The sequence below is a fragment of the Cygnus atratus genome, chromosome 1 (assembly GCF_013377495.2).
Source record: "Cygnus atratus isolate AKBS03 ecotype Queensland, Australia chromosome 1, CAtr_DNAZoo_HiC_assembly, whole genome shotgun sequence".
NCBI classification, from domain to species: domain Eukaryota; kingdom Metazoa; phylum Chordata; class Aves; order Anseriformes; family Anatidae; genus Cygnus; species Cygnus atratus.
Window position 1 is genome coordinate 76543092 of NC_066362.1, and position 12189 is coordinate 76555280.

Here is a 12189-nt window from a genome sequence, read left to right on the forward strand (position 1 = left end):
AAAAATAGAAATGGGCACGGGCCACAAAGCTCTGGAATAAGCACCAACCAACCTGAGGGTCAGATACTCCACTAGTTAAGCCAGTTCACACATTCAGAGTTTAAGTGAAACCCAGACTCAAATAAATAGGAATTCAGTCTGTTGGGACCAGAGCTTCACCACTCAGTTTAGGAGTATGCACTGATAGCAGACCACAAGTAATCCTTAACTGGCAATCTAACACTTTGCTTAATTCTGGGTGACGGCATATGGGTTCCCTCAAATCCTCCTCTAATCACAAACGGATGCTTTCTAGTTTTACCTACTACTTTTATCTAAGTCTATGATTTTTTTATTTTTAAATTTCTTTCATGTGTTAATAATCACACCACAAATATTCATCCAATATGTTCTTTTATGTTGCCCCCCTCCACCCCTTCAGGTCTTGAAGTCTTTACATTCAGACTATGGAATTCAAATCCTGAGGTTCATGCTTCCACTTTCACATGCCAAATCTTAATTACCTGCATACCAAGTGCAGCCTGCTGCTTCTTCTATTGCAGAAGTCATCCTTTTCAACCACATTCTTTGCGATGTGGAAGTACATGTGGTAACAACTGAGCTGGCACTACACACAAATCACTGAGAAAAGTAGAGGGAGTGATGAATTTCATTGACTACTGGCCATGAAAATAGATTTAACCCCAAATCCTCAAAGCAAGAGGTTTCATGTTCTATCACTAATCTAAAATTGTTAAAATTGGAACAAGCGTAGCCTACATTGCCAATATAAATGTGTGCAGCACCTTCCACCAAAGTATTGTCTATTTAAAAAATAAGTGCTGTATTAAATATGTAAGAGGATGGGACTGCAACATCCCCTGATGAGTAAATACAGATCTATCTAGTCTTGAACACGGTATGCAAGAGTCAACTAGCTGCTCTTCCCTCCCTGTTTTCCACCTCTGTCCCTGTAAGCCATGCAGTGACAGGGCAGCCTTGCAACCCACCTTTGTCACAGGACCTGTGGTGGCAGGCATTGGCCATTTCCTCCACCACAAATACAGAACAACAGTGACTGCTTAGATCCTTCAAGGAGACAGCAGGAGAAGAGAAGAGGCTAGGCAGCTACTATAGATCAGAAATGTTTGGCATAGCTCTGATGATTTTCAAACAGGGTAAGGCAAATGAAACACAACAAGTATATGAAACCAAACAAAGTTTGCAGACCCAGAAACAACAGGAGAAGAATTAGGGTTCCTACTTCAAAATGTCATCCTCCACTGAATCTAGAAATGCGTAGTAATACTGCAGGCATAAAGAATGCGTTATGCTTTTCAGCAGTCATCAAAATACATAAGGAGTCAGCACTGCAAGTTGCCAGTGACTGACAGCAGGCACTCCAAAATTACTTTTAAAAGGTACTTGAGTATTCAGAGGTGCAGATGCACCACATCCAACTGCACATGGCAAAAAAATCTTCACAGGTTACCTGAGTCTCCTTAAAAATCTGACCCATATAACCACCATTTACGGCAGAGCAGATGAAGTTGCTCAGCACTTTGGGAGATTAGTTCCTAAACTAATTACACTGTATCACCTGAGAACTGCAGAAAACCTGTCAAGCCTGGTATCTTTTAGCCCTGAGAAACTCAGCAACCAGAGATACGGTGGTTTTTTTTTTTTGTTTGTTTGTTTTTTGTTTGTTTGTTTTTTAATTTTGCTCTTATAAAATAAATTTTGTACTTACAATCTTTTTCTTTACAAGTATTCCATTTGTTCTGAATGCTTGAAATGCTTGAAGTGTCCCTAGTCTTACTTTTTTTTTTATGTCAAGGTGTCACAGAGTTCTAGCTACTTTACAAATGAAAACAAATACAGTCCCAATCTACCAGCTTGCTAAGTACTAAGTAGAACTATAAAGAACTATAAATTATTACCCTACATAGTAACTCAAGATCTAAGAAGATATGACTGTTATAGGTATATGTTCTTAAATCTATCCCACAGATGAGGAGTTTCACATGATAGAGATGTGGAACTTCAGAAGGAAATCTATGCATCAGATCATTCTTCTAGACTTCATTAGGAACAGAAATCTAAGAAACTAACTCATAATCATCACGCTTTACCATGACTGCTCTGGACAGGGATTTAGAGAGATTTTAGGAAAGTGATACCATATATTCCCTCCAAATTCCTCTGCTCACAGTCTGAGAGAGACTACTTGAATACCTTATATTCATGTAAACACACTTTTAATGATATGAGACAAATCATAAGTTTCAACTCATGATGTGATGCAGTAACAATGACACTAATGCTGTCCTTACGGGATGGTAAATGCATTATATGAACACGGGACGCTTTAATACAGATAAATAATGGTGTTGGTAGAAATCTCAGTCATGAAACTAGTTGGTTTTAACTGGCAGAAATACTGGCCTTATAATAAGGGAAGATTTTTGTGCCTGGTGAACCCAGGGAAAAGAGGATATATCTATTTGCACAAAGAAAGATCCTAGATAACATGATAAAGCCATGTATGACAACAGTGGTGCAGGGCTCTTTCCCCACCAGCACAGGAGTGAAGAGCAGCCTCTTTCACACTACAAGGCATTCAACACCGCAATCGGCAAGGCAGCTGAGTTTCCACAGATACTGCTTTTGAAAGAGTAATGATAAAGTTATGGTTCAGGAGCTGAACAGAGTTTGGGACTTCATTAGGTAAAGCCAACAGCCAAGTGTTCCTTTTCACAAGGTTTTGCTTAGCATCACTCTCTGTCCTAAAGCACATCCTGCCAAAGATGTATGGAAGGCCTATTCTGAGCAAAAAAGTGGAGAGTATGCTGTGGTCTAACACTGTAATTTATCGCACAACGCTGTAAAAAACATTTCAGGGCACTGTTTTGCCTGAAATGCAACAAAAAGTACTTAGGATAAACCAAAAGAATACATTTTATAAACTGTGAAAACTCTTCAGAAGATAGCTGCAATAGAATCTCTGGTTTACCTGGTCCCCAAACGTGCTTTTGTCTTCTCTTACTGTAGCAATATGACTCACAAGGGACATCTTTGTGCAAGCTTTAATTCACAGGGAGAAGTGGGCAAGTAAAACTGTATATATGTTGAAAGGGTTAGGCAGAACTTAAAAAAGACATCTTGAGAAGAAAAGAACAATGTCTAGAATAACATATTGACTTTAGAAATTACTCTGTCCCAAAACAAATTCAAGGAATATATTATATATCGTGAAGAGATGGCTTACATCTGCAAGGTTATTTAGAATTCACTGGAAATACCCATGTTAGGAAGCCATGTATTACACATTCTACCAAGTAAGAGTTAGGCTGAAAGTAAACATGCAAACCCTAACAGAATTCTCAAATTATTTCCAACAATTTGGTAAACCTCCTGATTCTTACTCAATCAGATGTTTTAAGGTCATATTGTAGATAGAAAACCTTTCCAAACAACAAGAATATATGAAAATCTCATAACATTTTAAGTTTCTGTATTCAGCCTCTGAAGTTTTATTATCTGAAACGGGTTTTAAAACAAACAACGAAAGACAAAATAAAAAATAGATGCAGTATCAGGAGACATCAGATCCACAGAACTAGTTCAGATCATAAATAAACATTGTAAACATGGAGCATTACCAGTAAAATGTGGATAAAGGGCTAATTTAGTGTTTTGATCTCCACCAAAATGTTTTATTCAATATTTTAAGTTCTTATAGTATTAAAATGTCCTTGATTGAATGTCCATATTTCTATTATTTCTTTTTAAAATTTGTTTTTAACTTTTCTGCCAGAAAAAGGGAATCAAGTTAAAAAAGAAATTAACAACAAATCTTTCTCCCCATTTATTTCCATTCACCCTCTTCCTTTTTTTTCCAGGGAAAAATAAACTGGCATGGACAGGAGAACTAAAATGTTCGGGAAAGAAGGATTTTGTCTATTTAAGAAAGTCTGACTTTTTTTTTTTAGTGACCTCTCTAGAAAGTAGATGAACATAAAATACCTGCTCAGAAAATATTTCATAGTATTATTTTTTAAAGTTTGAATATTTTCATATACTTTACCATTACTATAAATTTATCTGAAAATTTATCTACATTACACTAGCCATTTACTTTCAGTCCTGGTGCATTACTTCTGCTGCATATTTAAAATCTAAGCAGTAATTAGAGCCCTCAAAGACAGACATCAGATCTATCTAAATAAATAAAAGGCCTGTGAGTCAAGAACAGTCTCCCCATACTGTATCACTACTGAGGACAGCATTAGGCAGAAGTGGAAACCTCATTGTGCAACTGGAGATCTTTGTGCAAGATCTAACCCTGCAGAAGACATGCTCTTTCTGTCGCAAGCTATTATATGCAAAGACTCATTGCAAATGCTTTGTGTCACCTGAAGAGATGTGGCCACAACTTGCAGGAATACACAGGAGCTGCATTACTAAAAAATGGCTTCTGGAGGTAGGACCCTTTGAGCATGAATTGCCAAAACTTCTTAAAGCTGCCAGAAATACCCACCATTCATTTTACTTGCTCTCACACCCACCCCACATTGTGGAGGGAGAGAGGCAAGCAGCCACCGAAACCGAAAAGGAAGTAGAGAGGCAGAAAGAGAAGCTATGCAACTGAGACGGAGATAAGTGGCGACCTCCAGGACCACCTCCAGGACCACCTCCAGGACCGTGCAGGAGCTCTTCCCCACACACCTTTGCTACAGAGGCAGAGGATCAGGCTGTTCCCAGGGCACTTCAGCTGCTTTGCCACAGCCTCACCGGGCCACTCTGAATATACTTTCCTGGGAGCCATGCTTGCATGCAACTCAAGAGGGAAGTGGGATCCCAGGCTCAGGATTCAAACTGACTTTACTGCTGCAATTACTAGTTATATCAGCTATTCTTTCCCCCCCTTCCCATCCTAACGTATCTCTGATCTACAGACATGATAAAATTAGGCATGAACTCATTTCTTCTACTGTTTGGTTGGATTTTTATTTATTTATTTATTGTGTATCTGGGCACTATTTTTAGAGTAAAATATGTCAAGTGAAAAATACACTGCTTCTTCAGATAGCAGATGCTTTTCATGTATTTTTGGCTACTTTTTTGTGGCCAGGACTCATCAGAAGATAAAAGTTCTCCACATTCTTTGAAATTCTGGCACTCCAAATGTATTTTGTAATAATGCCAAAACACTGAAATTTATGACAGATGGCCACAATACAGAAGCTATTCCTATGTGCATCACCCTGAATAAAAAGGACTGCATTTGAGATTGCTTTGATGTTGGCATGCCACCAGACTGTAAAAATGCAAAGGGCTTTGATGCGGTGCTTATGTTAAGTTTCCTATGAGAATATATTTTTTCTTTCATATATATATATATTTATCCATTCATATATAGATACCAATCTATCTATACAGATGATAGATACATAGATATAACAAGTATATCTTATATAATTATATAAGAGAGATGGTAATATATTCTCAATCCCCAAAGTGTGCTAGCTCTCGTGTGTCACAGACTCCAGCATTCACCTTCTCCCAAGCAACTTTCATCATGGAAAGATATTTAACACAGAGGGGCTGAAGTTCTGGTCTTACTGACTTCAGAGAATACAGGATTTAATTTCTAAGGGCCAGATTTTCACCAGAGAAACTATATACAGAACTCTGCTCCATGGGGACCTGAACCAAGGTTTGTTTTTAGTAGAGTCTTCATTCCAGTAGGGATGGAAAAAAATATTTAATTCATCTACCAGTGATTCTTGAGCTAATCTGTCCACAGCTGAATGATGATACAAACTGGCCACCTGCCCAGCATTTTTAAGCACTGTTCTACTTTCTATCTAAAAGCTGTTAAGTAGTACAGCAGAAGGAGATACAGATCTGAGTATCCATGGAGTCACTTTAAAGGCATCTTTATAGAGCACAGACCAGATTTTGAATGTTTGCAGCCCCTTCTCATTAATGTATCAGAAAACCCACTACCCTACAACTAACTGTTATGACAATTTACAGATTAGACTTCTCCTCTACCCAGACTAAATACTTCAATTATCATTGGGGAAAACATTTAAAAGAGGTTGAAGAGGAGGGAGCAAGGACAAAAGATCACTGTGGAAAATTTCCAGGACTGCTGCAGCAGTCTCCATACTCTTGTAATGGCCTCTGGCTCCCTGCTGACTATTTCCATCTCTGGAACTTTGGACACAAGATCTACAGAGCTTGTAGCCACTTGGTCTGTGCTCCTGTCTTTACAGTTTTATCGGTCTTCGTGTTACGGAGGAAAGAAAACCAGTCCTCCATTGCAACATGCACAGAGATATGACCACACCTGGCTTTACTGAAGCATGCTGTCCAGGAGAAAAGGGAAAGGAAAGGTGAAAGAAGCAGAGCTTCCCCATGATTACCACCAGACCATGTGGCATGGCAGTGCACTGGGGCTCATCTGCCTGCTTTTTTTCCCCTTCTGCCACAGAAACACAGTCCACTTCACAATGTGGGACTTGCCCATCAGTAGAAAGTCAAATAAAGTGAGAAAATCTTGCATCACAAACTGCACTTTTGTCACATCTCTGGCAGTGGACTTTAAATGCAAGATGATTTCAACATTGTGCTCATGTTTTAAGTGGCAAATTCCTTTTCACATGACTTGGGGGAAGGTGGAGGGAGAGTCACACTTGCAAATTAGTTTTTTAATTTATTTTTCATTCTCTTCTTCAGCTACCTTGTCTTTGCTTGCACCAGACAGAGGATGTAAGCAAAGAAGAAAGAAGAGTAACCGAAATGCCTGTGCTTTCCAACACATATGTCAGATGTCACTTAGTGTAGGCAGCACCAGAACACCATATAAAAAGGAAGCATGACGAAGAAGAAAACTTTGCCTAGATAGAGCATGTGTTAAATGAACTAGACTTAAAAAACAGAGACACTTTCACTGTGCCAGCTGCTGAGAAAGAAGTTATGAGACTCTGGAAATAATGGATACCTGTAGATCTAAGAGTATTTAATCCATACAACTAACTCATCCCTCCCTACAGCTGCATCAAGTGCCACAGCATCAACCAGCATCATCTCCTGCTCAAGGAAATCCCAGTAAACCCTCTCTCCCCATCAGCAGCCTGGCACATGAAGACCTTCCCACACTACACAATCAGATATACTTCAATCTGCAGGACCCTTCATCATCCTCAAACTCTGAAGTTGAATATATTTGGGAGGTTGAAAAAACAGCTGAGCAGAGCTACCTGTAAAGGGTACTGCTTATAAGAGTGTGAACAGATACCCATCTGTAAGCTCTGGTAGCATGTTCCTCCCTGAGGAGGAACAGGGAAGAAGATATTCAGTCTAACTGTCACTGCCGCAGAGAAACGGAGGAACTAATAAGAAGCAGTCAAGGAGGAAATGAACCCATAGCCAAAGTTGATAAAAACACAAAGTTGATAAAAAGCCTTGAACTCCCTCCTGTAGGCAGCAGCAACGTTACACCACTTTAGCAGTGTGAAGAAACTTCACGCTGAACTACCCTGATACAGCTTCGCATTGCCAGAAAAGAAGTAATAAACTGTCACGTTAAATGATCAAAATTGTCAGACAATAAACCCAGCTAATGCTTTTATTTCCCTCAATATTAGCAACATTAAAACTAAAACACTAAAACATGTAGCAGTATTAAATCTATGTGGGGCAGGCTATTTAGACAAATGAACAGTTATTCTTTATGCCAAAGGAGACAGGAAAAATACAGTGTAAGCTAATATTTTCTAAGCCTGTATATCTTCTGTGATGACTCTCCCTGCATTTTGTTGGTTACACTCTCTCCTACGAAGCACAGTGCCCTAGCATTTTCCAAGAACTGTTTATAAAACTTAGGTCACCAGGGAACAGTATCTCACCATGTGACTTTGACATTCAAGTGCATGGAACATATAGAGAAATAGCCTTCAGTATCAAGAATTTAACAGAAAAATAAGCTGAAATGGGCTTATTAAAGAATTTTTGCACAAATATTTCCAGTCAGGGTCAGCTAATGGAATACCTGAACAGAGATCCAGTTCTAATGAAGATATTGTTTGCTACGATTAGCTGAGTCAGCTCCATTTGAATGCAAGGGTTTGATAAGTGGTATAAAGAACAGCACCTTATTTTTAAACTAATTGGAAAAAATGTTTATCCACTTGTAAATATTATCTCATAATATATTAGAATAATAAATGCATCAAATGACACAGCTACTAATGAGGTCAGTATGAGCTATATGGATGATTAAATGATTCTCAGCATTTTGCATATACACAGAAAGGCAGATAAATCTAATTATGTTTTACTTTTTCTTAAACATATTGTATGATCTCTATAACCAGTGGGTCCAGATGACTCAGAAAATATATATACCATGGAGTTCAGAAATGTGAGCAAGAACACCTGAATTTGCCAGATTTATGCTGCCATCTGGTTGCCAGTGGCTTACTTATCATGCATAATGCAAAAGTAAACTCTGCATGGCCCAAGTTCTGTCAGTAGAAGATTAACTCAAAAAGAGTGGCTAAAACTAATGAAAAATAAGCCCACAGGGATTTGAAGTGCATAAATTCGGGACTACCTCTGTGTACTGACACTCCTCACTAGACTAATAAGAGCAAAGTAAAATTGCACTGCAGTGCAGATTAAATACCGGAAGCTATCACAGAACAGTAATTTCAATTTCACCACAGCGATAAACCCTAGAAATGTCTATTCCTCTCACACACAGTTGCCCTTTAGGGTTAAAATCTTAACAGATTACAGATCCCCTCTTCTGACTAATCTCTTTATTTATCTGTCAGGACAGTAAGACACACAGGTCAATCATTTACTCATACTAACTCACTTTTGTGACAAAGCTGAAGCATGTTCCTGCTTGGTAAACTACACCTAGCTGAAAGGGGGATGATTTGATGAGGGAATAAGAAATGGAGGCAGAAAGATCTTTGCATAACAAGTACTGTGGACTTTGTTTGCAAAACTGCATGCAGTGCGCGGATTTTGAATCTGTACACATGCACAAAACATGAAGCCCATATCTGGCACTACCCATGTTTGCAAAGACCAGTCCAAAAAGGTTTCAGTTGGCATAAAGACTGCTGGTCATTGACATCTGTTTTTTGTTCAGTGGCTTCAATGCAGCTATGTTTATTTATTCTTCTTTCAAATTTGTCCTCTTCCCTCTCCTCCACGCTGCTGCAGAAGGTTGAGAGAGACTCCTAAACTTCTCTGAATTTGGTGTCTGTTTTACAGCTTCTTTTCATACATTACATTCCCAAGTGAATTTGCATGGAAGGTAAAAGATAAATATTTACAAACCAATGTCTATATATCCATACACATGCACACCCAGGCATAACACTTGGATGTTTGTTTAAACTACGTAGCCCTGGTGGTGAATCATGTGCACACACAAACACAGAGAAATCCTGACTCTACCACGCTCATTCCATACAGCTACACGCAGATGCAGCCCACAGACAGCAAGCAGTCACATATGGATGCCACATTTGTTCCTTCCAATACAACCATGCAGCCAACTCTTCCCCAGTCTCCCCTTAATGCCCAAATCCCTCATGCCTCCCCCAACTTCCACGAAAAGAACCATTCTGACTCCTCAGAGTGTTGTACAAACCTTTGTTGGTAACTTCCCAAGAAACTTCAAAGAGCAACAAATCCTCCACTGGTAGGTCTTCATCCTCCCACTGAGGAAGCCCATTAAGAGAGGTCATGGACAGTGATCTAGCCAGTGGCATTTTCTTCAGCCCTTAAATGCTCACCACACAGGCCACAAGAGTTATTATCAAATGTTCAGTTAATGTGGCAATTCTCTGCAGTTTTGGTTGGAGTAGTCTTCTGGTGCACTGGGCTGGGAGGAGAAAATTTACTCAGATAGCTGGCAGCTAATGGGTTTAAACTGTCTGACCACCAGCATTAAATTGGCTCAGCAAAATCCTCAGGGCTTGAGAAGCAGCTGCGGGCAGAGGTAAGAATTTAAGACTGACCTTAGAAAGGTCTTGACTGTTTTGGGCCCAGGCCTCTTTCTTCTTTCCTTAGAGGGACATAAAAATTAGTTTTGAGCTTCCCAGCCACAGCATTCACTGTCTACCACCTCAGGAACAACTGAAACTCGACAGCTGTAAATTCAGCACTGCCCTGAGCAAACTCCAGTAGGGAGGACACTTTGAGTTCACCACCTGATTTGAGTCCAGCCCCCGAGTCCTCCACTCGACATACACCCTGCCTGTTAGCACTCATGGACCTTCTCTATCCGCTGGCCACTCACTAGCTGGGTAAGTAGACTTTTTCTACGTGATATCTCTTAGATGACTTGCCAGGTAAGGCACTGTTCCCTAATTCTTGTTCAGTTCATCAGTCCCAAAGCACTATTTTACCTCACACCCTTTTTCCACAGTTATTTCCAGCTGTGTCCCTAGCGCTCTGTGCAAGCTGTTGATTTCATTCTGCTCTAGAGCAAACCTGCAGTCTCGAGAGCTTTTACAGAACCACAAATGCTCTGTCCCTACTTTGGCACACATTTTCGCTGGCCCTCTCTGCAGGTCTGGTCCCCTGTTTTCCAGCTGGTTTCTCTTTCTCTATGCCACAGCTCTTCTCTGGCCTCTGGGCCCAGGTTCTCTGCCCAGGAAAGAGTACAGCCCTGTCTTGCTCCAGCACAGAGCTGGAATACTGCAAGCAGTGTACACACACCTGCAGAGCTGTAGCTCCAACTCGCAACCTAAGACCCTCAAAGCCCCACAGAGCAGCTGCCTGCTGGGAAGATACTTAAGTGCTTATGCTGAGAGCCCAGTGTTTCTGGGACAGCTGTGCAGATTGAATCCGATTCTGAGCTTAGACCACAACCTGACCAAAATCCGGAATTCAGCATGGATCAAATCTCCAGGTGAGATCCAGGGCATCACTAGCATTGTGGAGAATAATGTTGCACTGGTAAATGTGGACTTTATAGTAGCACAGATAGACAAAACAATTCCAAAGTGATTGGTTTAGAAGACAGGTGGCTCACCTGTGTAAGAAAAGTATGACTTCCTACTCTTTACAATATAAGAACCAGTAATAAATACTGCAATACCCATAATTGCATATAGAGGTCAGCTTCCTGTGAAATAAGGACAGAAATTTAAGGAACACTGTAAACAAACAGTTCTGTGAGCTGTGGGTGAATTTATGGCTTAGACCAATGTTTCTCTGTCACAGCATAACCATTTACTTTTCCCTTTATATTCTCACTGTGCTGCCAGACTGCAAGAATAGTGGCTTACATAATAGTGAATCAGTAGTTGCAGTACTTGAGAGAAGCTGACATAACCAGCAGCAAAAGGTGCTGGAAAACAACCCAGGCGTGATTCCCAGGCAACAAATTTCAGCCCAGATTGAGCAGAGGGGACTGCATGCATGTCTGTTGGAAGACAATCACTCAATATAATTAATATAATATAATGCAATGCAATACAATACAAATATAATATAATGTAATACAATAACACAGCTGAGCCAATCTTAACAGCTAATTATCACCAAAAGACTTACTCTTCCACTGACGCTGCTCATGCTGTCTCTGCACTTACGGCATTCACAGCAGCTATCAAAACTAACCTAAGACCACAGAAAACCCTTCTAACAAGTTAGGAAATAGAGCTGGCTCAGCAAAGAGCCTGGCAAGTGTTCAAAGGGACAGAGCAGCACTGCTGGTGAATAAGGAGAGATAGGAAGGTGAAAACAAATCCTGCCTTGCCTTTCCAGCCAGAGGAGCTGCCAGAAGGGCTCAGCTATGCTGTGCCACTTCACCCACAGGCCCAGCTGGACTTTGGGAGAAAAAAAGGTTTTCTTTCTAGGATAACTGGAAGACATTACTGCCAGCCCAGGGCACGATTCAGGGTTTTATTGGCTGTGTGTCTTTTTGTCTCAGTGGTTGGAGTTGTGCTATTTATCACTTTATGAAAAAAAGCCCAGCTGAGAATCATTACTTTTGGAGCAGCTGTGGTTTTTACTATGTGGAATAGGTAGGAAATCAGATCATCCTATAGCTTAAAACTCATGTTACTTAGAAGAAAAAGATGTTGTATTTTAAGGGTCCCCTCATTTCTGAACCATCAGCTTTGCTGAGTCACGCTTTTATCTGGAAACCCTGAGGACAAGGCTGCC

The 12189-nt window shown here is 40.2% G+C and overlaps 1 protein-coding gene across 1 annotated transcript in view; it reads right to left on the reverse strand.

The window, feature by feature from the left end:
* GYS2 (glycogen synthase 2) overlaps positions 1–9782 on the reverse strand; it is a 50032-nt gene extending 40250 nt beyond the window's left edge. The window contains exon 1 of the mRNA XM_035540821.1: positions 9662–9782. Coding sequence (XP_035396714.1) covers positions 9662–9782 — 121 coding nt within the window. The remainder of the gene's footprint in view (positions 1–9661) is intronic.
* Between the last annotated feature and the right edge of the window lie 2407 nt (positions 9783–12189).